This window comes from Cercospora beticola, chromosome 7 (genome assembly GCF_033473495.1).
Source record: "Cercospora beticola chromosome 7, complete sequence".
Taxonomy (NCBI): Eukaryota; Fungi; Ascomycota; class Dothideomycetes; order Mycosphaerellales; family Mycosphaerellaceae; genus Cercospora; species Cercospora beticola.
This window is the reverse complement of record NC_088941.1, coordinates 1,881,395-1,908,007: the sequence shown is the minus strand read 5'-3', so window position 1 is coordinate 1,908,007 and position 26,613 is coordinate 1,881,395. Positions and strand designations below refer to the sequence as shown.

At 52.9% G+C, this 26,613-nt stretch overlaps 9 protein-coding genes across 9 annotated transcripts; 5 read left to right on the top strand and 4 right to left on the bottom strand.

The window, feature by feature from the left end:
• Positions 1 to 2,284: 2,284 nt before the first annotated feature.
• RHO25_010999 (uncharacterized protein) lies at positions 2,285 to 7,395 on the bottom strand (the record flags this gene model as incomplete). Its single annotated transcript, XM_023602123.2, has 6 exons — positions 2,285 to 2,420; positions 2,484 to 2,695; positions 2,779 to 3,629; positions 3,683 to 5,264; positions 5,500 to 6,332; positions 6,384 to 7,395. The coding sequence occupies 6 exons, from the start codon at positions 7,393 to 7,395 to the stop codon at positions 2,285 to 2,287; spliced, it is 4,626 nt and encodes a 1,541-aa protein (XP_023450993.1).
• Positions 7,396 to 8,169: 774 nt separating this feature from the next.
• RHO25_010998 (uncharacterized protein) lies at positions 8,170 to 9,951 on the top strand (the record flags this gene model as incomplete). Its single annotated transcript, XM_023602124.2, has 1 exon — positions 8,170 to 9,951. The coding sequence occupies one exon, from the start codon at positions 8,170 to 8,172 to the stop codon at positions 9,949 to 9,951; it is 1,782 nt and encodes a 593-aa protein (XP_023450996.1).
• Positions 9,952 to 10,322: 371 nt separating this feature from the next.
• On the bottom strand, positions 10,323 to 12,344 carry RHO25_010997 (uncharacterized protein; the record flags this gene model as incomplete). The annotated part of the gene is made up of 1 exon (XM_023602125.2): positions 10,323 to 12,344. The coding sequence occupies one exon, from the start codon at positions 12,342 to 12,344 to the stop codon at positions 10,323 to 10,325; it is 2,022 nt and encodes a 673-aa protein (XP_023450995.1).
• A 1,062-nt stretch (positions 12,345 to 13,406) lies between these two features.
• RHO25_010996 (uncharacterized protein) lies at positions 13,407 to 13,774 on the top strand (the record flags this gene model as incomplete). The annotated part of the gene is made up of 2 exons (XM_023602126.2): positions 13,407 to 13,454; positions 13,508 to 13,774. 2 exons carry the CDS (start codon positions 13,407 to 13,409, stop codon positions 13,772 to 13,774), a joined length of 315 nt encoding a protein of 104 aa, XP_023450999.1.
• A 433-nt stretch (positions 13,775 to 14,207) lies between these two features.
• Positions 14,208 to 14,690, bottom strand: RBX1 (RING-box protein 1; the record flags this gene model as incomplete). The annotated part of the gene is made up of 3 exons (XM_023602127.2): positions 14,208 to 14,306; positions 14,380 to 14,529; positions 14,589 to 14,690. The coding sequence occupies 3 exons, from the start codon at positions 14,688 to 14,690 to the stop codon at positions 14,208 to 14,210; spliced, it is 351 nt and encodes a 116-aa protein (XP_023450998.1).
• A 572-nt stretch (positions 14,691 to 15,262) lies between these two features.
• SER33 (D-3-phosphoglycerate dehydrogenase 2) lies at positions 15,263 to 16,684 on the bottom strand (the record flags this gene model as incomplete). Its single annotated transcript, XM_023602128.2, has 1 exon — positions 15,263 to 16,684. One exon carries the CDS (start codon positions 16,682 to 16,684, stop codon positions 15,263 to 15,265), a length of 1,422 nt encoding a protein of 473 aa, XP_023450989.1.
• A 546-nt stretch (positions 16,685 to 17,230) lies between these two features.
• On the top strand, positions 17,231 to 19,692 carry RHO25_010993 (uncharacterized protein; the record flags this gene model as incomplete). Its single annotated transcript, XM_023602129.2, has 2 exons — positions 17,231 to 19,611; positions 19,665 to 19,692. 2 exons carry the CDS (start codon positions 17,231 to 17,233, stop codon positions 19,690 to 19,692), a joined length of 2,409 nt encoding a protein of 802 aa, XP_023450988.1.
• Positions 19,693 to 20,703: 1,011 nt separating this feature from the next.
• Positions 20,704 to 24,926, top strand: RHO25_010992 (uncharacterized protein; the record flags this gene model as incomplete). The annotated part of the gene is made up of 4 exons (XM_023602130.2): positions 20,704 to 20,864; positions 20,939 to 21,053; positions 21,105 to 24,470; positions 24,522 to 24,926. 4 exons carry the CDS (start codon positions 20,704 to 20,706, stop codon positions 24,924 to 24,926), a joined length of 4,047 nt encoding a protein of 1,348 aa, XP_023451092.1.
• A 366-nt stretch (positions 24,927 to 25,292) lies between these two features.
• On the top strand, positions 25,293 to 26,594 carry RHO25_010991 (uncharacterized protein; the record flags this gene model as incomplete). Its single annotated transcript, XM_023602131.1, has 1 exon — positions 25,293 to 26,594. One exon carries the CDS (start codon positions 25,293 to 25,295, stop codon positions 26,592 to 26,594), a length of 1,302 nt encoding a protein of 433 aa, XP_023451093.1.
• Positions 26,595 to 26,613: the final 19 nt, after the last annotated feature.

The window sequence follows — 26,613 nt, the reverse complement described above, 5'->3', positions numbered from 1 at the left end:
CGACTGTGCCAAACGAATTGAACACACCACACTACATTACACGCTCCTCTTTCTCCATCGTCAAGCACCTCAAACGCGTCTCCATACCCTGCCTCTCGCGTTTCCTGTCCCGAATGGAACCCACCGCACGACTGCGATGTGCCGGGTTTGCTGTCGCGAGTTCTGTCAGCAATGTTGCTTGGGTGCAAACGAACATTTCCGAAAGCATCAGGCTTACGATGGTCCAGGACCATCGGGAATACATTGCGGGTACGTGGTGCAGGCTTCCGGACGAGGAGCCGGGAATGTATCGACTGCGCTGAGAAAACCCAAGAGAGCGACGAGTGTGGTACTGAGATCGAACTGCATTTCGCTGACGATATCCGGGATTCTGTGAGGAGTGACTGTTTGGTGAAAGACTCTCTGGTCTGGAAACTTTTGGCTTGTCGAAGTCGATTGAAGCGAGTGTAAGAAGGTATGTACGGGAAAAATGTGCATAGCGAAGTGCTCATATACTGGTGATCCAGGCGCAATACAGAAACGTATCTACTCTAGACATACTCAAGCCAAATTAACTGTCTCGCGAAACCACACGTCCATCCCTACGAGGCAAGTTTAATAATCTTACACCATCCATAACTTAATGTTTCCACAACTAGTCCCGTACAGTATTGCGGTACCTGCCTCAGCACCTGGATCGACAACGGGGGCGACTACGCAGGTGGAATTAAGCCTCCACTGCAGCTGGTCGTTCTTCTTCAGGAGGCTCCGAACAGACTTGCATGATGACAATGCAGACTTGGCCCATCGCAAGCCCTGGCAGGATCGGATGCTCTGGAAGCGATAGCGCGTCAGCCAACAACGCGTCTGATACAAGATCTCGGACTTTGCGGAAGGCCTTGAAAACCCGACTGTCTAAGCCAAAACCAGCACAACTTCAGTTTAGGAAAATTAGTCCGCGTGGAACAGCAGCTTGATTCTATCAATCACGGTCCACCGTCAACAACAAGACCGCACGCTAGTTGGAGTTTTCACAGATTGCGAAACTGTCGGCACGCCGCAACGATGGTTTCACACAAAACATTCGGATTTTTTCGAACTGAGCAACGGAGGCTATCACGGCTCTGGTGGATTGCGATACCAATCTTTCCGCTAAGTCAATGGTATTTGTTGTCTGTCGCAGTTCCTCTTTGCCAATCAGTTTGGTCCCCAGTCACAGTCCTCTATCACTGATGGCCATGCAACACTCCAGCGAAGGGTCTCAAGCCACCCCTCGTGATGACATCGATAGTTGCCCATCGTCTTTATCCAAGTTTGCACCCGCAACCTGTCACGGGTTCGCTAATCGGCAGAATCGTCAGTAAACTGAGCCTCATGCTCTTCAATGCCATTGCTCGCTGTGAGGATAAGCGGACTTACCAGACTTGGTGAATATTGTAAACAGCAGCCTGTAAGCAGTCCTTCCAAATCTTACATTCAGTCGCACAGTCGGGTGCAGCTGCGACTGCGCCCATCAGACCAAGTAGAGCGATGGCGGTCGATGCAAGATTCATTTGCATGGTCGCAGAGTTCAGTGTCGGAGAGACGTGAGTGGGCAAATGCTTGAGTGATTGTGTAGGAATCGATGAATGTAACAGTCGAATTTGTAGGACTCAGAATCGCTAACCAAGAGGAGAAGGCAGTTTATATATATCCTTCAAGTGAACCGCCATGATACGCACCGTCGTCTTCGTTCCATACCGAAGGAGTATGGTCGCAACTCCATGAGACGACTAAAAGTTTAACCGCTTTTTCCATACGAGTATCAAACAGACTAGCCTATGACGGGGCCGGATGCGGATAGCAGTGTGAATGGCAAGTCCATCTTTTGCTCCGTGGGTGCGGGAGCAGCTGGAGGTGACATTGTTGTCGCTGAGTTCCAGGTGCCTAGCTGTGATTATGCACTACTTGGAGGCTATGTGCGTTGGGCTGACTTGCGAAAGACCTCAGTCTCATCGTTCCTGACCGACTCTCCATCGACAGATTCTTACTCCATTGCACGTCATGTTGTACCCTTTCCGCTCCAGCAGCACGAGTGGTTCCAACATCCCTCCAACTCTTCAACATCACTGTGCTGGAAAACATGGAGATTCACTTTCGAAAGGCTACGGTCATCCAATGAGTCCCAGCGTGTGTTGGAAAGTCTTTCTCATTCTTTTTGTTGCCCATTTTCTGTTGCTTCGTTTCAATCATCTCCATTGATCTCATCAACTTCGTGCAATCATCCTATCATGCCTGCATTTCAATGACCCAATCTGTATGACTTCTAAGCAGCCAAATTGTACCAAATGCCCTCTCTTGCACGAAAGTTATACAAGAACGCATCTCGCGTCCCATCAGTCCGGTACCCCAACAATTTCGCGTGGATCTCTCCAACATATTTGCGCTCGTTGGCTTGGGCACTACAAACGAACACAATGTCAGCCTCAAACTTGCTGGCTCTAATTGACGGAGGGTATGCTTACCTTTGAATTGCGTGACGCCAGCTTTCTGGATCACTCAATCTAGTCTTTTCGACAAGGTCAAGAATGCTTCCTCGAGCTTCGATAGCGAGGATCTGGGAAGCTTTCTTGTCTTCTAGAGACATTTCCAATGCGCGTTGAGCTCCTTGGATGATCTCGTATTGGTTTGCTTTGCGGCCGCCGTGGTCGACACGGAGAACATCGACGTTGTTGTCCTGGAATACTGTTAGCTGTTTCATCGACCGTGCGCATAAATACATGGTAAGTAGCGCGGGAGTCCAGTGCCGGCATTACTCACCTTCCGCTCCTCTGTCTCATGCTGGCTTGAATGACTCCTCAAAAGAGGGATTCGTGCTTTGGTAGTCGCTCGATCGCGCAGCTCTTGCAGGATGTGGCCGGGCAAGGAAGAGATTGGGACTTCGACTTCCGCCTCCTCTGGAGTATCGGTCTTCGCAACCCGAACAGTAGTCGAAGTTTCGTGCCGCAGATATGCGATGAACACGTAGTCTTGAGAGTCAACCGATTTGTGGGCTCGAGAAAGCTCAGCCTTCACGTCATTTTCCCAAAGTGCCTTGAGAATCCCTATTGCTCGACCGCGTACGTTCTCGGTGCCATTAGTCACAACGACAACATCGCAGCGCTTCGGTAGTTGCTGCAATTGCCTAGGGTCCTTCAAGAATGTCGACTTGGATCCAGCTCCACTTTGAGCGAGAAGGTTCACGATGGGCTCGATGCCGATTTGGATGCCGACAGCACCTTGCTTGATGTTGGCCTGAGTCGAATATTGCGATCTGATCAAGCTGTCATAGCGTCCACCAGCAGCCAAGACTCGTTTGCCTTTCTTCTCCGCCACAGCAGCAGTGAAGATGAAGCCTGTGGCATAGAAGTCGGCCTTGTGGCAAGAGCGGGGAGTGATGAGTACTTTGCGGGTGACGCCGAATTGCTCGGTAAAATAAACAATGCGACGCAGCTCCTCGATAGCAGTATCACACTTGGTTCTGATACGTTGGTCGGCCGTCTTCATGAGCGTCGTCAATTTGTCGAAAGCTTTGCGTGGAGGCAGAGACCAGTCATAATCTTGCAATTCATCCAATGTCGTATCCATAAGGCCCATGTTACGAAGCTCAGTTCGGACCTTGGGCCAAGGTACTGTAAACTTGTCAGAGAGCACATCAGATTTTCAGACTTTGTCATGTACTTACTATTCTGGCTGTTCGTGTATCCAACGTTGCCAAGCATCTCTTTCACTTTTCGTTGATACTTGGACGGAACTCGACAAGCATCAAGGATTGCATCAATCAACAGGCCGTGACTGAGGTGATAGGCAGCTTGCGGCGCGACGAACTGCGGAAGCTCTGTAAGTGCTTCATCGACCACTTTCAGCGCTTCGGCATCGTTCATTGCGGTATCATCTTCTTCGTCATTCGCAATGTCGAAGTCAGCTTCTACGCTCACTCGTGGCGGTCCACCAGAATCGCGATAGGCACCACTGAATGTGAAGGTGCATCGCGTCGTCGCTGGTTGCCGCGCAAGCTGTCGCGCATACGGCATGATCAGATCGTGTGGAAGCTGCAACAAATTGCCAGAGGCATCGAGAACTTGCAGCACGGTTGGAGTGAAGTAGTGAGTTCCCACAGCGGATGGGAAGATGAAGTCACGCCGGGTTTCCTCCGCGCCATGTCTGTGGAAGATAGCTTCGAGCTTCTCACGCACAATGTTTCTGAGCCGTACATGCAGCGGCTTCTCGATGGCTGCAGATGCCTTCGTGTCCCAGGCGATAGCTTTGGCCTGCTGAGCGCCGCTTATGTCGTGAGAGAACAGATGGGACATCATCTGGCGATAGTAATCCGAAGTAGGATCTGCAAGTCCAGCGAGTGCCTTTCGTGTTGCCTCGTCCTCTATCTTGTATGGGAGCTCCTGGAGAAATTCTTCGCTGTTCGGGCGATCCTTGGGTTTATGAGAGACTAGCCGACCGATCAATCGTCCCTGGTTTGCCTTGTCGCCATCTGGCTGGAAAGCCGGAGGCAGAATGTGATCCTTCTTTCTCAAGCTGAGCAGTTGTTCGACTCTCTCCATGCCCGTGCTGAAATGCTGACACATTTCGAAGAACATGATGCCCAGTGAGTACATATCAACCTTGTTAGTATGCTGGACACTACTGCCAGTGCGCAACTCTGGAGCGACGTAGAGTGCTGTGCCAATACTGTTCGTTATGCCGCCATTCGTTTCTTTTGAACCTGTTCCATTATGCGCGTCTGACGTCGCGTACGTTGTGATTGTGGCCAGCCCGAAATCTCCAAGCTTGGGATTGCCGCCAGCGTCAATGAAAATGTTCTGTGGCTTCAGATCGCGATGAATGATTCCCGTTTTATGAATCGCCTTCAGGGCGTCCGTGATTTGCCGTATGAGTCTCCAGCAGTCTTCTTCACTGATGCCCTTGCGGATCAAATCGGCAAGAGTACGGGTGTCGCACAGCTCCATCTGAATATAAAGGATCTTGCTTGATCTATGCGAATCCGACCTTGACTTTCTGGGCCGAAGTTTTGACGACCCATTACTGGTTGAGATGGTGGAAGTGCCGTTGCCGTCGAAAACGTCCTCTTCCTCATCATCCTCTTCGAAGACTATTCCGTCATCATCGTTGTCGTTGTCGTCTTCGAATTCGTCCTCAAATTCGAAGCCTGTATGGCTGTTGCTGACAAAATCCAGGCCACCCGTGCTTGGGTACCCAAAATCGACATCGTCATCTTCTGAGGATGAGTCTCCGCTGAATATGGCAGTTTCCTACTTGACAGTCAGTCATGGCTCTGCAATCTCAACGAATAACACATGCATGTCCCGCCATCGAGAGCGACACTAGAGGCAGGATGCACAGTGCTCAGATCCTGCTCTCAAGCTGCGCGCAGATGGCGCAAGCATGGAGGCATCGTGACCAGCTGCACAGCTGTAGTCGCGGGGACCATTGGCGCAGCGCAAATCCTAGCGCGGCGGCTATGCAAGGGCGAGGGTGCTGACTTACCTGAGATGACCCTGAAACATCCTCTTCCATCCAGACATTGTAGTATCGCACTACGTATGGGTGGTTGACGCGGCTCAGGAGGACCACTTCTCCCAAAGCTTGGTCCAAATTCGATGCGCCCTGCTTGATCTTCTTGACCGCATAGTAGTTTCGATCCAGTTTGTTATAAGCTTCAACAACTTCCCCGAAACCACCTTTGCCCAATCGGCGCTTCTCAGTGAAGGTCTGTAGGTATCGTGAATCAGCAAGTGGCTCGGAATGGTTGGTCGAATTGTGCCGTGAGCGACGGTGCGGGCTGGCAAGGCCTGAGCTAGACTGTCTTGCATGATGTCGCGGCTGTGCTGTCCCAGGCTGAGTGATTGGTGCGTCAGTACGCAGCACCTCCGCGGATAGCAGCTCAAAGCATGTAGGCGTTTTCTTGGCAGAAAATATTTTGTTCAAGAAGACGCCCAGCAGATGGGAAAGCCCGCCCTCAGCGATCAGAGTATGGGGCGAGTCATAAGTGTCTGTGGTTGTCAGACCCAGGAACATCTGAATTGCGACCACGCCGAATTGCCAAATGTCGGCTGCATTGCTGTCCTGCAGATCAGACGGAACACGCCATTCTCTGGGCACGCTCTCATCCTTGAGACCAAGCACATTGGCATAGCCGAATCCTGAAAGCTTGGGCGACAAAGTCGGAGTGCTGGTGATATAAACGCTGCGAGCGCTCAGATACCCGTGAGTCATACTGTTCTGATGCAGATATTGAAGGCCTTCCAGCAGGTCTCTCGTAAACTGCTGCGCCTTGTTCTGATGCAGGTCGCTCATCGATAGCCAGTCATGTAAAGGGCCTGCGCAGTGTCAGCAAAGATGGAATATACACACCAATGGAAGCCACATACCTCGATCTGCATATTCGCGGCACAGCAACAGCTCGAAAGTCGACTCATTCTGGCTGTTGATGCGATATGTTAGCACATTCAGGAGATTCGGATGCTCGAGCTTCGCGACTTTGGCAAGAAGTGCTTCTAATTCTATCACGGCAGCTTTGGGCTTCTTAACAATCCTGCGCTTGACGGCAACGACTGGCACATCCGAGCCGACCGTGGCAAGTGGTCGACCCAAAAAGACACTCTCGACCGCTTTGCTGTTAGTGAGCGCGCCAGACAGTGCAACGTCTGAGAAGTTCACTACATCGCGTCTCATCCGAAGTTGGGCGGTCTGGCCAAAGGAGACGATCTCAGGCATGGGAGCTGGCTGGTCAGGAGGCTGGCCGAGCGACATGCGCGATCTTCTTCTGTTCTCCTGCCGCAGTTCCTCTTTCACTTTGCGCTCGAGTTCTCGATTCTTTTGGGCCTCTGCTTCCAGTTGACGTTGTGCTTCGGCTTCAGCTGCTTGCTTTGCCAGCTGGTTTGTTAGTTCCTGTGCGTTGGCCCTCTCTTCGTCCAGACTGGGCACTGTGTTCTGCTGGCGTGCGACTGCAGCATCGCGTAGGGCCTCAATTATGTCCTCAGCAATGTGATGGATCATGGCCTCTCCGAGCAACTGCAAGGGCCGAGTTCGCAAAATGTTCTGAATTCGGCTCACTGTCCTCTCGTGAAGGCGGTTGGACTCGACCAGCTCCAGCCCGGGCGGTGAGCGGGGATATGTTGCAGAAAAGCGAACAAGTAGCACGACCCATAGCTCAGTATCCTCGGAACATCTGATAGTCAGCCTGAAGCTGCGATCGGTGGTTTTCTGCCAGGCGCCTTGCGCAGCAACCTCTTGGAAGTCATCCCAAAAGATGGCTTGCAGAGCTTGGAGTTCGTCATTCTGAATTTCTTGGTAGTCGAGCGGCGCATTTTCAGCAATCGGTGATGTGCTGCTCAACAGATGCGCGGAAGCGGTCGTCTTCTTCATGGATTTCGGTGCCATACTGCTTTCGCAGCTTGAGTCGACATGAGATCTACAGCCAGAAGGTGGCTGTAGAGTCGCTTACGCGCTGGTGGGAGTCATTGCTGTTGCCTAGGTGAGGTTTGAGAAGACTGCGAGAAGTTCACTTTTCATGCGGGGGCCGTTGACAGCGAAGTGAAGGTGTTGTCGCACTCACCGCAACTAGAGTTTCGGGCTTGCATCCGCTGCCGCAGAGATGCCTGAGGCGCGAGGCGGAAGGAAGATGGAAGAAGCGACTTGAGACAAACGAAGAGGTTGGGAGCAGGGTGAGAGAAGAAAGCCACACACGTTCGCGCCGACCTACTGGTGTTATCTGCTCGTACCGGAGATGGAGGTAGCGATGGTTCGTACTTGCGCAGCCGATGCGACCGGTCCTGAGTGACTCAGTGCTCGTTGCCATGGCCCATTTCTCGGCCGTCGCGGGGGACAGGACGGTGATGGCGGAGCGTTGTCGACAGGTGCTGTGTCGTGCCTGATACCGTTCTCCTCCCCTTGATCGAATGCATGGTTGGGATCTGGAAGTGCGCGAAGGAGAAGAGTGGTAGGAGTCGTTGCGGACACACAGACGCGTCTCTCGTTCCACGGCGTGCAGTTTCCCCGGCGCGGGACTGTTTACTTCCTCACGTCAACAAGCTTTCCACCATCCTGCCACCCACCTGCGTCAAGCGAGACTCCCCACCACCCGCACGACATTGATGATCCCTCATCCCCGCCATGCTGTAGACCGTCGCTGCGAACCACTGCGCATCCGCAACCATGCTGCACTGGCTCGCTGGCCAAAAGGCCCATGACAACACCGCAGACCCGGACACCACCGGCTCCCTCGATCCGCCAGAAACCCCAGCTCCAGTCTTCGCCGTACGCGCCTTCAAACATGCCATCTTCGGCACGCCCGCGACAGAGAAGCCCAAAGCCCCGCGAAGACACTCCAACACCGACAATGCGCGATCTGGTCAAGCCTCGCGCCCACGAATGGTGCGGCCCCGCAGCACGAACGATGCGACCACTTTAGCCAGACCCGACGAAGCGATCGCCTCAGAGCCACTTCCTTCCCCTACTAAGGGAATCTTGATGACTCCGGGCACTGCAGGTGGCAAGCGCAAGACAGTGACCTTCCCAGACCACATCATCGACAACGAGTACAAGCGACCCACGAAGACGGGTTTACCAGAAGACTGTCCTGGGAAGTTCCCGAGTCCGTGGACGAAGGGGTCTGCCGACGCAGAGCACATAGAGGACTCTACGCAGAGGTCGGGAGGAAGGTCAAAACTCACCGAAGCATTGGAGCAAGCGCGAGAGGATGGTTCGAGACGCAAAGTGCGCCTGGGCAGAGCAGAGAAACCGCAGGAAGATTTGACCGCAGACCTGGCTGAACCCGTGTCTGACTCGGGAAGGTATTGGAAGAGAGAACACGACATCTATCGTGAGAAGAGCACGGCCGAGGTTAAGAAGCTTGTTGCCAAACAGAAACTCGCGAAGAGCTATGCGAAGGACAAGGACGATGAGTGCCTCGACCTGCGAGACGAGCTTGAGCAGGAGAGACAAATGGTCGATAAGCTGCAGCGACGAACTGAAGATCTCGAAGCACGATTGAAGCAATACCAAGAACTCCTGAAGCAAAGCAAGGAAGCAGAGGCAAGCGCAAAGGACGAGCTTGATCGCATCAAGCGCGGCTTCAGCGCAACGGGTTACAGACGACCAGTGGAAAGCGCCCCAAACCTGGGTCTCACGAGCAGGACAGAAACAGAACGGAAGCCTTGGCAAAGCTCAAGGCCGAATGCAGCAAGCGTCGACACAACGACCAACGGCGATCGACCAGCATCTGACAAGCCGGATCCGATACCCTCAGAACAGCCGGACCCAAGGAGGCCCCGGCGGCGACCGCGTGATGCTCAAAACAAGCCCCAGGACGATATCTGGGCGCCTTCATCAACAGTAGACCGGCCGCAGCCAGAGCGGGGCAATCGCGCAGTAACAAGCGGCACAGGAGTCACTCCTCTTCAAGCCCTCAGCATCAATACTGTACCCAAGGATACCGTCTCGTTAGCCATGTCCATGGGCCTCAAACCTCCTACTTCGCCAATTCGACCAGAAAAGCGCCAAGACTCGCCTCTCCAACAAGATGATGGAACAGCGGCAGAAGCTCATCCACCACCGCCTCTTCCAAAAGACGATATCTCCATCGTCATTCCCTCAAGCCCCTTCGATCCTGACGCAACAATGACTAAGCAACAACCCCCTTCGCCAACGGTAGAAAGGTCTGTGCGGAAGGAGCTGCGTCGGACGACAGCTGCATTGGATACCAAGGAGAATGTCTCGCCAACTGGTAGACCTAAATCAAAGGATGGCCCGGGACTGAAAGAGAAGCCTTCAGCGGCTTGGAGCGCGATGAATGCGCCTGTCCTGACTTCGACGGTGATGACTTCTAATGCAGCCAATTTCGCTGCTAACGCGGCAGAAAAAGAGAAGGACAAGCGACAAAGAGCACTGGAGAAAGCGAGAGAGAGACTCGCGTCACGCGGAAGAATAGTTTCGTGATGAGTTAGATACCCACAGTCCTCAGCAGGACAGAATCGTTTGTCTGGAAGGACATTGCACATACGCGGTCGCTCTGTACATAAATTGTATTAATCAATCGCTTGACAATAGGCCGTCTACTTGACTTCGTCGCTCTGTACATCATCTAAACAAGAAGCCACAAAACTTTAGCAATCACTGTCGACAGTACTTCTCAAGCTAGTTGCAAAAACGCGCAAAACAAACAACCTCAACATCCTCGTTGCAATTCTCGCATCATCGACCTCATCTCTTCCCATTGCTCTTTTTGTATTGACTTTCCGTTCGCTTTTTTCAAGTACCGTGTATCCCATCCAACCATCTCCCCCAATCCCCAAAAGAGAACACAAAACTCAAATATACCTAAACCTCTTCGCAACAGTAACACACGTCACCGCAAGCAAAAACACAACCCCGACAATCCCGAACCACCAACCCAACCCCTTATCATCCTGTCCCGGAACGTGAACATTCATACCAAACAGACCCGCCACAAGATTCATCGGCACCAGAATCGTAGCCAAAACCGTGATTTTGCCCAGCAGTTCGTTAGCACGAGAGCCTTGCTCCGTATGCTGCAGAGTGATCTGCGTGAGATGGTTGGTATGGCTGCGACTGAGCATTTTTTCAAAGTGCCCGAGATTGGACATCATGGTGACAATGTGGTCTTGAACGTCGGAGAGGTAGAGTCCGACGTCGCCGCGAGGTGCAATCGCGTAGGCTTCGTTGCACTTTTTGGCGAAAGATTTGATGACGTCGGCTTTACCTCCCAAGAGCCGAGTGAGAGCCATGATGCGTTTGCGACATTCGCCGATGCCTTGGAGCATGGCGCGAGAGTCTTCGAAGCGGGCGGTGAAGACTGAGTCTTCGATTTTGTCGGTCTCGTGCTCGACTTCGCGAAGGACAGGGGCGAAAGAGTCGACTATTTCGTCTATCAGGGCGTAACAGATCCAGTCGGCGGAGAGGTTGACGTAATCGCGAAGGCGTCCGATACGCTTGCGAACCGTGGCGGCGTGGTTGTTGGGGCAGAATGAGAAGGTCAGGAGACCTTCGCGGAATACCACAGCATAGATGTTGATTGGCTCGAGATAGTCCTCGTGTTTTGGGTCGACCATGTAGCAGGACCTGAAGCACAGGAAGTAATACGTCTTAAAGAGCTCGACTTTCTCGCGCGTTTCCTGAGTGGTGATGTCCTCGCGAGTCAAAGGGTGGACGCGGAAGGCGCTGCAAATTGCGAAGATCTCCTCTTCTGATGGGTTGAGCATATCAAGCCACCATACACCACCCTCGGGCCCAAGCTCGAAAAGGTCGCGGAACGTCTCGCCGGGCATCAAGAGGCTGCCCAGCTCTGGTGCGTGGATAGTTTCGTCGATCTCAGAAGAGAAGAAGGTCCAGCGATTCATTGGGAGCTCGGTTACGCTTGCGGTCTGCTTGAGCCCGTCACCGGATTCGTCGCTCGAGGCACCGTTCTCTTTCTCATCGCCTGGGGCATTGCATGCGCCATTTGCAAATCGCTCAACGTCGACGAAGTAGTTTGTGGCTGGATTATTCTGACGTTGATCGTTGAAAACTCGAGGCGCTGCGGTGGCGCTGAATTGTGGCATGAAGGGGTGAGCGACGGGGGTCTTGGTGTGCGTCTGAGCTACAAATTCCTCGAGGTCCTCGAAGTCAATGGTGTAGGTATTTGGCGGCTCTTCTGGAGGAAAGCATACGTCCTCAATTGCAGAGCTACGGTGGGATGCCACGTCTGATTTGATGCGCACGGCGGCATCTTCCTCACCGAAAGTAGGTCGTCTTCTCGGATGGGTCGTATTAGAGGCAGTGCGGTGCAGAGACCCAGCGGTGGATGGTGCCTTGCTGTTTACGGTGCCAGCTCTGCCTCGTCGAACCGGTGGTGCGAATGCGTCCACGGAGTTTGGTGGCGAGGTCGAGTCATTTGAGGCATTGGACCGGACAGAATCAGCGTCTCCGTCATTATTTCCTGCACGTCTGAAGTTCGCGCGCCGAGCGGGAACTGGGCTGCCTGTGCCTCGTCGTTCATGATGCATACGCCTCTCACGATGCCATTCTTCGTCTGGAGAGCGAACGATAGTCGACTTGCGGGACCTATTGCTCTTCAAGCTCTTGTCATCGTCGGCGATGGCATTCTCAAAGTCTCGCGCGATTGTGCCGTGCGCTTCGACTGGTAGCTGCAGTCTTGGGATTTGTGGCCTCTCGCCATCCACAATGCTTGCCAGCGTCCCGCGCCGGGCCTGAAAGTAGCTCTCCGCAGCAGGCGCTGGAGGAAGGCTCTCTGGCTGGTTCCTGTGGTCATCCAAGTCCGGCTCGGGCGTGCTGTATCGCGTTTGCGACTTCTCGGATCGTGGGGTATGCATTTTGTCGCCTGTGTTCTGTATTCCCTGAACGAAACTTTTATCCTCTACTGCTGCAGCCGAAGTTATCGTCGAGTCCTTAGTGCTGTCCGTCCGCTGGACAGTCTCGAGTCCTTGATTTGAGCCAGGTTGTCGTCCTGGGCTCTCACACGCCTTGACCTAATTCCTACAATTTATCCCATCGGTTCTACTGTATGCGTTTTGTGCGATTGCAATTGATCGCAATCGGTGCTGGTCTCGGTCGGTCGAGTTATGGGGGTTGCTTGATGTCGCCTCCGACGAACCAGCTTGGCCCGAGCAGAGGTCGGATCTGAACGAACTGAACTGCCTGAGACCCCGCCAACTTGGTGGTATTCGTCGAGGAGTCGCTGTCGCGACCGGGAGTGGAGTCGTCCGGAGAGGCGAAAAATGCCTCACGTAGGTCAGCCAGAATTAGCCGACAGGAATGGACGGGAAGAGGGAGGTCGTCGGATAGTCAACAATGGCCCATCTGTATGACCTCGAAGTGACCAAATTTGTGTATCGAGAATGATCGTAGTGGTGGTGTGTACTGGTCCAGAATCTAACGAGCTGTTGTCGTTGGGGAAGAAGAGGAGGAAGGGAAGGGAACAAAGAAACGATGACAAGACTTTGCACCCACTAGCGTCGCGTGAAAGTCAAAAGTTGGGTGCACGTGCCGCTGCGTCTGGACATCCGTTCGGTTGGGCTGGACTCGATTCGGAAGTTGTAACAAACATCGTCACCCGATCCAAGGCACGAACTCCCCGGGACAGTGAACAGACATAGTTCTTGCTTCAACATAAGCTGCCCATGCACATCCAAAACACTTCCACGTGTCCAGGTACGATTTGTGTCGTTGTCGATTGATCGTTGCTGCATTTCCGCTGACGTTGGTCAAACACAAGCCTTTTGATCCCCTGACAAGTGCCCGTTCTCCCGCATCCGCAGTCGGCATTTGCAAGCCAAATCCGCCGACTTGCGGTGGAGTCTGGACACCTGTATTGGAGCTCCAAACGACAACTGCATACCGACTCGAAGCAGCACACGAACAAGGCAGTTGAAACCATGGAAGCCATACTCGAGCAAGCGCGTACCATCTACGAAGGCGAAATTGTTCGTCTCAATCCTCAAGCCCCAATCATGCCAACGAACTAATCGTCGATCAGGACTTCGAAGGGCAGCGCCTTGCAGACTATCTCACATATGGCTTCCTCTCGCTCGTTGGCGCAGTCGCATTTCTCGTCGGCTTCTTCACCCAGGACATCTACCAGACGCTCTACATCGGTCTCGGAGGGACGGCACTCGCGTTTGTCATGATCGTGCCTCCGTGGCCTTTCTTCAACAAGCATCAGTTACACTTCCTACCCTTGCGAACAGCGCAGACCTCTCTACAGGGGATACATATTGAGGTGGACGGCAAGAAGGTCAGCTAGTGGAGAACGTGGTGCAGCAGACTCGACCATGGTCATGCTGTGAGGAGGAAGAAGCAGGGAACATAGCTGTTGATACGTGGCCGGCGGTATGCAGTTTCAATGGCGCTGAAGGAATCACCGCACACCGCTTGCGAGCACTATACGAGTGCACTGGATGAAGATACGGCAGAGCGATCTGCAAAGCTCTCATGGAGCTGGTATCATACTCTGCCTGTCCACGGCCACTTTCTAGCATGACTTGATCTATGCCAGCTTCAAACCCATGTCATGTCTTGGACAACACTTTTGCCCCTTGCGCCGTGAAATGCCTCATCCAGCCGTCCACCTTCGTGCCGTATGCGTGGGGGATTGACCATGCGTCTGCCTGTGCTCCAGCGCCTTGTCGCAAATACTCGTATCGATGATCTCTAAGCTTCTCGCGCCCGCTTCCAGCTCAACGACCATACTTCTGGAACTCCCAATCTCTGTTGTCCAGCGGACACACCTGACGCGTCTTGAGCCATCTCGAAATGCAGTGGAAGTGGAAAGCGTGCTGGAGTCACCACGTTAGCCAGACCTCTCCTTCCCTTCCTTCTCCTCCTCCCAGAGTTCGACTCTTGACTTACGTTGCAAATTCCCCAAGCAACTGTACATTCCTCGCTCGTAGCGCTGGCCTGATTGGCCTGGCAATCGATGCACAAGTCCATGATGTGGTTTCGACAGATGGCGCAGTTGTCGACGACGATGTCCCAAGCCCAGAGTGCGACGGCGTTCCACTATGCATCCCACACATGTCAGTATCCAGCTACGCGCAAATCGCATCGAGTGTCCCCACCTTCTTGACCTCGAACCTCTTCTTTCCGTCTGCTGCGTCGCCGCCACTTGCGCCAGCCTTGACCTTCTTCGGTGCCGCGTCGGTCATTTCGACGTCTGCCATGGTGTTCGTTTCGAGGAGGCTGTGTAGAAATGTGTTGGTTCAGAATGCGCGTGGTGTTCGGGGAGGTGTGTGAGTTGTGGTTCGTTTGTGTAGCTCTGAAGCGAATGACGGAGGCTGTTTATCGATTAACAAATAGGCACAAGGCAGGCACTCTTCACTAGCGTCAAAATATCCCTGTCTTGTTCACCAACATTCACTTGCTGCTCTGGCTAAACATAGTGATTGCAAATCTATAACGTGACTAGAATTAGCAGTACTGTGTACTTACAAGTTGCACTCATCATGGATTGTGAGAACTGTACGCCTTGCAGCCTAGATCTTCACATGAAACTTCTCGATGAACGATAGCGGGGTTACGCGCTCTTGAGCGCGGAAACGCCATGTTGAATGCAATGGTATCTTCTATTTACTTCCTTACGCCACCGTTGCTACCAATTCTAGCATTTCACTTTTATCTTCAGCTGTAGCGTGCATAAGCCGCTGAAAGCCAGAACTTCATTATCCCTCCCGTCAATGCCAGTGGTCCCGTCCAAGCCTTCTCTTGCACCAATACTGAACACAGCGACGAAGCACTAGTACAGCACTCTCGTTCTGATCCTGCTGCCCAAGTCTTCCAGGTTCTGATAGAGGTTCTTGATCTCGCTGACATTAACATCCGAGATATCCGCCATCAGGTAAGCAACATCGCCTCTGGAATCCGTCATCTGCTTGTCCACGTTGTGATCGCCAAGAATCTCGTTGACCCTGCGAAGCACACCTGGCACGTTCTTGTGAATGTAGATGACGCGCAGGTGGTTTGGCTCCTCAATGGTAAGCGAACGGAGCGTGACCTCTGGGAAGTTGACAGCTCCCTGCGTTGTGCCAAAGTTGACATAGTTGACTAGCGCGTCTGCGACTTCGACACCGATCGCCGACTGTGCCTCTTCTGTTGAACCACCAATGTGTGGTGTGAGGATGATGTTCTTGAGGTTGCGAAGCTCGTCGCCCCAGCTGTTGAGCTGTGCATTGAAGGTATCTCCGTTCTTGCCAGGCTCGTTGGGGAAGACATCGAGGGCGGCACCACCGAGCTTGCCAGCCTTGCTGGCAGCGATCAAGGCTGGGATGTCCACAACGCTGCCACGCGAAGCGTTGAGCAGGTATGCTCCAGTGCGCATTTTCGCAAACTGCGCTTCGCCGATCATGTTCTTCGTTTCTTCCAGCTCAGGCACATGCAGTGTCACAAAGTCGGAGTTCTGCAAGAGCTCATCGAGTGAAGGTACCTGGTGCGCCGTACCCAGACCCATCAGGTTGATGACATCGTAGTAGATGACCCTCATGCCCAAAGACTCCGCGAGAACAGAAAGTTGTGCTCCAACATGTCCGTAGCCAACAATGCCCAGCGTTTTTCCTCTTACTTCCCAGCAGCCTGCTGAGACTTTGTTCCATGTGCCATTGTGCATTTCGGTGTTTCGGTCGCCAATCTGTCGAGCAAGCGCGATGATTGTGCCAATCATCTGCTCAGCGACGGAGCGTGAGTTCGAGAACGGTGAGTTGAAGACGGCAATACCCATCTCAGCAGCAAATTTGAGGTCGACCTGGTTGGTGCCGATGCAGAAGCAGCCGATCACGATGAGGTTCTTCGCATGCTTGAGGACGTTGGCAGACAGTTGTGTTTTTGAACGAATGCCGATGACATGCACATCTTGGATCTTCTCAATGAGCTGGTCTTCTGGCAAAGAAGTCTTCAGTGCCTCGACTTGGTAGCCCTGCGTCTTGAGAATTTCCTGCCCCGCGAGGTTGACATTTTCCAGTAGTAGAACCTTGATGTCTGTCGTCTGGAACGGTTTGAGCTGTTTCGCGGATGCCTTCGGAGGGCCGTTGAAGGAGTTCTGCGGGCTGTGAAATGTCAAGGTTGGGCTCGTCGAAAGAGAGTCTTTGAAGGAGTTGGAAACGGTGCGCGAAAGTTCGTCAGGACGACCTTGTCGCTGGGGAATGTCAATTCCGTTGGACGGCATAATTGCGAGATGTGATGGGGAGAAGGAAGAGAGTGTGTGGGAAAGGTTCTCGGGAGAAAGAGTCAAAGAAATGGCGTTATATTTGTTTCGGCCTTACCTTTCAAGACTCACATGTCAATGGGCAAAAAGTGCTCCCACCTCAGGCCGATGTCGTCGGCGTCGCGATGCGTCATGCGCGCCGGCGCGTGTCTCACCACACTTTGCCAACCCTCCGCGAACCGCATCCTCACGGCCACTTTCTTCGCTGCAACGACAACAAGCCTCGACAGACACGCCGAGCCAGTGCATCTGATCTTCGAGATCTTGTCGCACGTAGTCGATGCTTCTTGCCCCGCATCAAATTCCTCGCACCATGAATATGCGACAAGTCGTCCGGCAAAGTCACGGGCATGCAGAGTTCCGCTGGTCTTGTTTGATGCCAAACAAGGGGCCTGGCATGTTTCATCCACCGTGAACTGAGTAGACTTCTCTCGTCCTTCTTTTGCTCTGCAACTGCCATCACTGACGGCGCAGGAACGGCCAGCATTCGAGAGCAGCATTGCCACAATGGCCCCGAATGCTGGATGGAACACATACCGATTGTACAAAGAAGGGACCACGAAATTGACCACCTGGCTCGTGGATAATGCTCTACGCTGCAAGGCTGATGTCCAGACGAGCGCTTCCCGAAACACAAATAATGGCGAGGCGAGCTCGAAGTCGAAGTACACAGTGCCTCTCACCCAGTTTGTAAGGATGGCCAAAACCATCGCCCACTCAACAGATCCCAGGATCCGCATCTCCCAGAATATCTTGGCCCTGATCAAATACACCATCAGTATGCGAAAGCATGCGGCGACCTTCTTCTCCAAAATGGCTTTCAATGCCGGAAATGACGAGCTGCTCAAATCTAATGCTAGCCACCAATACTTCATTGAGATCTTGGAGCAAGTTCTGAACATTCTGGACCCAAGCAACCAGAAGGATAAGGACATCAGCGATGAAGTGGATCTTCCCAACACGTTTAGTGCGTTGACAGTCGAAGAACCCACGTCAGAAGGCACGGCGCCTCCCGAATTACCTGAACAGCGAGCGAACGTCGATGTTTCTTACGAGCCAGAGGCGGACGATTTCGACAACGCATTTGCCGTGTTCTCCTTCTTCGAGGATCTGAACAGCATCCGAGAATTCATTTCGGGTGTTTGGGTGGACTATGCGAATGGCCAGCTTGACCTTATGAGTGCGGCCGTCACCACAGACACCGGCTTTCGCATGATCAAAGACAGCTGCGAAGCTCTTATCGACAGTCCAGCTTTCATCGAGATTAGAGACTCTGATGTCTGGGACCGGTTGCCATGGAATGGCAATCGGGACTACATGATCGCAGTTGCATTTCTGGCAGAACATTTCGGAGGTGAAAGCGAGGCTCTTAGAGAATGGACTTGTGGAAATGCGAACAACATGTTGAGCTCTTTTGCTCAAATCTTGACATCACGCAAAGTTCCAGTACTGAAGCCGGATCATTATGGAGTCTACAAACCCGAGCAGGATAGATCAGCAATGAGCCTCGAGGAGCAGGATCAGGAAGACCTGATCATTACGATGAACCTGCTGCAGGAGTTCACGAAGTTGTCTCGTGCCCACGTGGATCTACCCGTTGAGGACGAGCTCACCCGAGGCATTCGTCTCATGACAGACACTTGTGATGCACGACAACTGCCTATGTTTGCTGGGTTTGCCTTCCAAATCCTTCTGGATATACACAATAGTCTGCGCAATCATGTACTGCAAGCGCACTGCGATCTACAGAACCATGCAAGGAGAATCGTTGGCATCATGGACGACTATCTCAGACTTTCTAAGAATCGGCGGATCGACACGTGGGCACCAACGAACGATGAAGTGCTTCGTATGATCAAGGAGACCGCAAATTTTTGGGTCTTGGACGACATTATGACCAATTTGCCGCTTCCGGTTCCAGAAGGCGCGCCTAAGATGCCAAGCTTCTACCTGCTGAAAAATCACCCCGTCCTGGCCGGTCTACTCCTCTTCCATCTCAACCTTCGCGTGCAAGACGCTGGTATCAGTTTGTGCAATGCTTGGGGCTCTGTGCTCTACCCAGCTCATCTTTACAACGCATGTCAACAAAGCGCCGGGCTGACAGCTCCATGGCGCGACATCGAGTACATGATAGAAACCCACTCTGCGAAGCGTCTCTTCGTGGGAGCGCCTCCTTCTGAGCCAAGCGATTATCTGAAGAGATTCGTTCTCGCCCTTGGTGGCAGCGCTGCCACCTTTGCACGCAACCGTCGACCGGGTGGTGGCCGATCCCTGATCGTACATTCGAAAAAGGGCCCACGAGGCTTGAAAACCACCACGCCTGTTCGAGACACGTTCGAGCCACGATACGTTGACCACGATCAGGCTGTGGTGTCCAAAGCTAATCTGGTTGCCATGCTGTCAGTTGCCATGAAAGCGCGTAGAACAAACTCGCCTTCCGTGGATCTATCAGTTCTACACGCACAGATCACCACCCAGCGTGATCTAACACCTACGCAGGTTCTACAAGTTGTTCGAGAGGGCATGGCTGGCGAAGAGCATCACCTGTTCGACTACATCAATCTCCATTTTCGTGGATACAAGCTCCTGCGAATGCTGCACACTCATCTTACAGGTCAATTGTCTCGCTACTTTGGCCCAAATTTCATTGAGAACGAGTCGGAGCTGCCATTCATAATTGGCTATGTCTTCGAAGTCATGGCCGGCTCTGATCGGATCGCTCAAGCGCTCCAATTAGAGCTCGGAGGCAGCAACATGCTTCACACAGCTGCAGAAACGATGAAGGCTTTTCTGGAAGACGGCACGAATGCTCGCCAAGGTCTCATCAATACAAAGGTCTGGACCAGAGCATACCACTTCCATCACCGTCAAGGCACTGTCGATCAGCTGTAAGTATCTCAGAAAATTACTTGTGAGTCGTGCTAACAATAATCACATTCAGGATGGCAAGCATAGCCGATGAATGGTGAACCGTGGTGCGGATATTGTAAACGAGTGCGTGGCAGCCACCATTAGACTTGACCTCTGCCAACCTCTTTCGCGTGACCACACCAGAAAATTACTTGGGCTTTGTGCTCAGATATCTTCCTTGAGAGTAGAGGTCGTATGATAGCCTTTCCAGCACGATTCACGAACGTAATGATAGCAGTGACTTGCAAAGTCGTGCTCCTCGTGCGGCATATTGCAATATCCTCTGTCATTGGCGTGGCAATTTCATGGTCAGGACATTCCTGAGTGTCGTACTAGGATCAGAGGTGTATCGCAGCTGCGCAAAGGCCGCACCTCGCCACTGTAAGGACAGTCAGCTTTATTCGAAGCATCGGATATGAGTCTTATGAGATGTGGTTGACATCAACGTTCCATTCCAACCGAGTTTGGTCGTGCAGCGCAACCGTAAAGCGCAGATGCCGAGACGGCGCTTGCGCTCGGAGCGAGCGCCGGGAATCTCGCGCTATGGAGAAATCGACCGTTTCATGGAGTCCTCGCCTGTTCACTTGTGATCCTCCGCCGATGCGTCGATGCATCAAGCAGCCATCACTGTCGCTTGCCAAGGTTCCATTTGACTCTCGCAACGGGCCATCGCATCACCCTTCGGCGCTTGCCCCTTCTTCAGACCTCAGCCTTGGTACGGACGCCTTGGTCCAATCATAGCTCATCAGAAAACGACAAGGACACCCTTGACAGTTCTAGGTCGCGATGTTGGGTGGCACGGTTCCTGTTTCCGCACGCCACAGTCCTGAAAACAGGTCGAGAGGGTCCACGTAGCCTGTCGAGGTCAGCTCTAGTGCATATCTTCCTCCTAGCCTTCAACTTCTTCGCAGCCTTATGGAGAATTCATATTCATTCGGAATCACATGTTTGAGTTAGAAGAATAATCGATGGGATCCCCGCCAACCAGGCCGCGTCGCCAATATTTCGGCATCGAACAACATCCTGGCCGGACCACGGGGCGCGAGCCGTGATCTCCCACCTCACCACAGATGTCGAACCAGGCGTCGTCATGCCCCTCCATGCCGACTCTCGACAAGAAGGACTCCGGCGTCGATGTCGGCGACGACATGACCTCTCACGCGGGCGCGAAGACCGGCAGCCCACGCCGCAAGATGCTCTACGAGAGCCGTCGGGCACGGGAGTTCTATCGGTAAGCTTGGGAGCGGTCGCCTGCCGGATCACGATCGAGGAAAGTTTCTGCTCTGACACATTCTACGCGCGCAGATACTATCAGCCCATTCGAGAGCTCACCAAGGCCGGACCGCCGACATGTGATATTGGCGACGAAAGTGCAGTGCGACTGCATAGGCCGTTAAGCTGTCCGGACAGGGCGCTGACGGTATGATGTTCAGCTGGCAAGGGTTTGTATGAGGAGCTAACGACCATTTAGGCTTTCTGTCAACTAGGCGCATTACGCATGAACACGAAACGTGCTATGTTATTCTTCTTCGATGCTTCGAATGCATACATTCTCGCGGAGTCTACCAAGACACTGAGTCTCCAAGATGATTCCAAGCATGCGGTCGAAGACGATCTCTGGCTGGGCCATAGCATTATACCCCGCGGATACTCAGTGTGTGAGCAGACAATCATGTTGCCATCTAATGAGGGCTCGAACAAAGACGAATCCAATTCAAGCATAATTCACATTGTGAATGATCTCGGCGAAGACACACGATACTGCGACCGCCCCTTTGTGATCGGCGGACCGAAAGTGAAATTCTATGCCGGTGTTCCAATTACTACGCCGAGAGGAATCAATATCGGCGCGTACTGTGTGCTCGACGATGAGCCTCGCCATGGTCTTGACGAAGATAGCGTAAATTTCATGCGGGACATGGCGACCACCGTCATGACGCATCTGGAAATGGTCAGAGCTACTGCCGAGCACAAAATCGGGACGAAGATGGTCGCTGGACTTGGTGCTTTCATTGATGGCGCATCTGGCTTTCGGGACTGGGCTGAGCGGAATGCAGACTGGAATATGGAGGACGTTGAGCAAGATCCGGCGATGCAGCACCCACTGGGCGTGCAGCCAATGACCACGCCAACGTCTGCGATCGCTGCTACCGCAGTCGCCGTGGGCGAGCAAGAGGCAGACGCAAATCTAGCAGTGCCTTCTGCCAACACCTCTCCTAAAGGGCGACATCGTGCGTTCAGTGGTGTCAGTGGGCTTCCACCGCCAACTGCAACACCTTCACATACACTGAAGTATCGTCGAAGCACAGAGAAGCTGGAAGACCCCGAGATTTCCAGTAAACAAAGCACATTTGGTCGCGCTGCGAAACTCATCCGCGAAGCCATGGATGTCGAAGGGGTGATGTTCCTGGATGCTGCAGTTGGCACGTTCGGAGGTCTCATTGAGACTGTCGAATCTGGCCATAACTCCACGACTCACACGGATCATACCGAGATGAGCTCAGACAACCATCAAAGTGCAGCGGAAGCCAATACGACCGGGACCGACACTGAAACCAAGGCCATCAAAAAAACCACTGGCGAGGACCTCTCTCAAAAGCAGTGCCATGTATTGGCGTCATCTTGTGCGATATCGCTGGCGACCATGACGGATGCCGATACTGCACGAGAGGCCGCGGAAGCTTCCATGAAGTGCCACGAGCAGATTACCGAGAAGTTCTTGCGATCCCTTCTGCGACGGTATCCTCGAGGGAAAATTTGGGCCTTCAATGAGCACGGTGACGCTTCTTCCGACGACGATGAGTCTTCTGAATACAACAGCGATGCGAAGTCTTGCCGCTGTTCTTTGGGCAAAGCATTCGACGGCAAGCAAATGCATGCTCCATCTTGTTCGAAGCGAAGGAAACAAGGCCGTCGAGACGATTGCGCTGAAATTTTGCGATTGTTCCCTGGTGTGCGAAGCTTCGGTCTTGTTGGCATGTGGGATAACACAAGGCAGCGCTGGTACGCTGCTTCTCTTTTCTGGTCACATTCGCCGCTCCGACTCTTCTCAGAGGAATCTGAAGTCAAGTATATGACCGCTTTTTGCGATGTCATCCTGGCCGAAATCCATCGCATTGAAGCACAAACATCGGATCGCGCAAAGTCGGACTTCATTAGCACTATATCCCATGAGTTGAGAAGTCCCCTTCACGGCATTCTAGGCTCTGTGGAATGTCTGCAGGAGAGCGACTTCGATTCCTTCAACACGAATTTGATCTCACAGGTTGAGATCTGTGGACGGACATTATTGGACATTATCGATCACCTCCTCGACTTCAGCAAGATCAACCACCACGCCAAATCGCGAGCTCCGAGGACCCTGGATCGACAAGGGCGAAAGCTGTCTTCCAATTCTTCCAAGAGAACTCGCATGGGCGGACTCATGGCGCTGGACGTCGATGTTGCTCTTGACCAGATCACGGAGGAAGTTGTGGAAACGGCAGTGTATTCGTTCTGCTGCAGCAGAGATGCCGACACTATTCTCACTCGAAAAGTGGCCGTGATACTGGATATCGACCGAGCACCGGACATTGATTGGCGATGCTCTGTTGCCGTGGGAGCCTGGAAACGGATCTGCATCAATCTGGTCTCGAACTCGCTGAAATACACGCAGAACGGCCATATTCGAGTATCACTAAAGGCAAATCCACTGCCGGACAAGAATCAGAAGAAACGGTTCAATGTCACTTTTAGTGTGCAGGACACCGGCAAAGGCATGTCGAAAGATTTCTTGGAGAATCACCTTTTCCGCGCTTTTGCGCAAGAAGACAGCTTAGTTGAAGGCACTGGACTTGGCATGAACCTGGTCGCAAAGATCGTGAAGTCTTTCGAGGGTAAGATTGAAGTCTTGAGCGAGAAGGGCGTAGGGTCTTGCTTCTCGGTTACTCTGCCACTTGAGCTGAGTCGCACAAAGCGAGAGACTGGGGCACGCAACCCTGCGCGACCACTGCATCGCTCCATTTCCGGTATGGCGCGAGCTGTTGCTGGCTGCTCCGTGGGCATCATTGACTCTGCGAGCACACCTTCTGGTAATCAAAGAGCTGATGAGACTGCACGCGCTCTGTTGTTGAGCAGTGTTCACAAGACTCTTGGCGAGATCGGCGTCAATGCATACAATTGCACGTGGCAAGGCGATGAAGCAGCTGATATCTACTTGGTCTCGGAGGCAGAACTGAGCAATGAACATCATCGAAGGCAAGAAGTTGGCTGCCTCGACGGACCAATGTCACCGAGTGCAGTGAGCAACAAGCCTTTCATCGTACTGTGTGACAGCACTGTCTCTGCCAGGAGGATGCGAGCGCCTGGGCTCGGCAACATCGCGACAGGCCACATTGAGTTGATTGCCCAGCCAGCTGGACCTGAACGTCTCGTTAAGGCCATCTCGGCCTGCATGAAGGTCAAACGTGAGGTCGCACGAGATGTGGCTCTGGCTGGCGCCGTGAGCGATATACCCGCCATGGTCCCTCATCCTGATGCGGTCGACTCCTCACAGCGTCCCAGTCTGGTGCATCGAGGGCGAAACGATACCATAATCAGTCGGCCGCAGCAAGAGGAACAAATGTCGAGCAGTCCGTCCAGTGGGGAAGGTGTTGAAGACTCGGTTCGTACAGAGGCATCGAAAATGGAGCGGAACCTCTCATCCGACTACAAATTCCCTCGAATACCAACTCCATCGCTGAATGGATCGAAGCCGAGAGTCAGCACGATTGCCGGGTCGTCAAAACAGACAAGTCCCAAAGCAGATAGGAACAAGAAGAGCGAAGGTAGTGTGTCGATGATGTTGGTTGATGACAATGTAAGTGATCCTGTCACCACCTTGTCTCTGATCGAGCTAATGAGTCCGCAGTCCATAAACCTTCAGCTGCTCGTAACATATGCCGAGAAGAACGGCCATCGTAAGATAGTCGCCACCGATGGCCAGCAGGCCGTAGACGTGTACAAGCAAGCAGCTCTCGAAGCCGAAGAGAAAGGCGAGACGAAGGAATCAGTTCCCAAAGGTGAAGCGCCGATTAAACCACAGGTCGTTCTAATGGACATCAATATGCCTGTGCTCAATGGCTTCGAGGCCACAAGAGCGATCAGAGGCTTCGAGAAACAGAAGGGACTGGAAGCAGCAACCATCATAGCGCTCACTGGATTGGGCAGCGCGAGCGCACAACAGGAGGCTTTTAGTTCGGGAGTGGATTTATTCTTGACGAAACCGGTTCGTCTCAAGGAGCTGACGAATATCTTGAACGGGATACAACGATGATGCGGAACGGGTGAGCACAACGCGTATCGCGGTATGAGGGGTGATTCTGCCGGCGGCAGAAATCACTGAATGTTATGCTTGGCGCATGGCGGTCACGAAGGGCGTTATGATATAGAGAGAGGCGAGCGATCGACTACAGATCTTCACGAAGATGAATTCTGGCTATTTGCACAAACGGCTAAATTGTGAAAGTGCATAAGTCCTTCCTGGGCGAGGGGCCAAGGCGGTGCAACTTGCCGTTTTTGGTCTGCCGACGAGCGGGTTCTCAATTCATCGAGCGGCTTACGATCTTGCCGCGCAGTCTCAAATACCATCAACTAACATCGAACTAAGAATGCAGCTCATAGTACGAACTCATTGGCAATCATGACGGCAGCATCGAGCCGTGTCCAATCCGTGGCCGCAACGATAGCGGCAACCGCAGCCATTGTTGGGGCAATAATCTACCTTGATGTGCCGTCCTGGGGACGCCAGAAAATCAAGACACGTAAAGTCACGACAAGGAAGTTCGCGGAAGATGATCCTCCATCTTTGGTAGCTTTCAAGACACTGGTTGAGCAGAGTACACTCCAAGGCACCTACCCGCTGGCGAAAGACATTCAGAAGAACATTCCGATATACGATAGTGCAGCTTTCGATATTTCCAACATCGACCAGATTGAGAGACTCCAAGATGAGCTATACCATGTGCTCACCAGTGGACCGGGTGTATACGTCCTGAAGAACTTCTTCACAGATCTCGGTCCCATCGACTCGGCCAACGAAGCCTACGCCGCGATCATATCTCGTGAAGAGCAGGCCGCTGGAACTAAGGGCGATCATTTCGCAGCTGGAGGCGCAAACAGCAGAATCTGGAATTCATTCTCAAAACACTGCCTCCAGGATCCGGAAAGCTTCGTCAAATACTTCAGTAATCCTTGGTTCAAAGTCGTCTGCGAAAGCTACTTAGGACCAGCATATCGCCTTACGAGCCAAGTCAACATCGTAAAGCCTGGTGGCAAAGCGCAAAACCCGCACAGAGACTACCACATTGGCTTCCAGACAACGGAAGACGCAGCACGATTCCCTAAGGCTATGCATCCCGCAAGCGCACTTTTGACTCTACAAGGCGCAGTAGCGCATTCGGACATGCCACTCGAGTCCGGTCCAACGCGGTTCTTGCCATTCAGCCAAATGTTCGAACAAGGATTCATGGCATATCGAAGACAAGAGTTCAGTGAATACTTCACGCAGAAATGGGTGTCGCTGCCTTTGGAGAAAGGCGATGCTGTGTTTTTCAACCCTGCACTATTTCACGCAGCAGGTGAAAATCACACAAAGGACTTCAATCGCAGCGCCAATTTGATTCAGGTATCGAGTGCTTTTGGCAAGACGATGGAGGCGATTGACTCTCTGCCACTTGTTGAGGCGACTTTCGATGAGTTGAAGGCAAAGCACAGCGCTGAGGGACACAGCATCGAGGTCGATGCTTATATCCGTGCTGTGTGTGAGGGGTACCCATTTCCTACCAACCTTGATCGCAGACCGCCAGCACCTGGTGGTATGGCACCTGAGAGTGAGCAGGATATCTTGCGGAGAGCTGTCACTGAGGGCTGGTCCAAAGAGATCGCGGTGGAAGCGATCGCGAAGATGAAGGACGATTCGAAGGATCATGGGTTGGATCTGTAGGACTTGCGCGCTTCATACA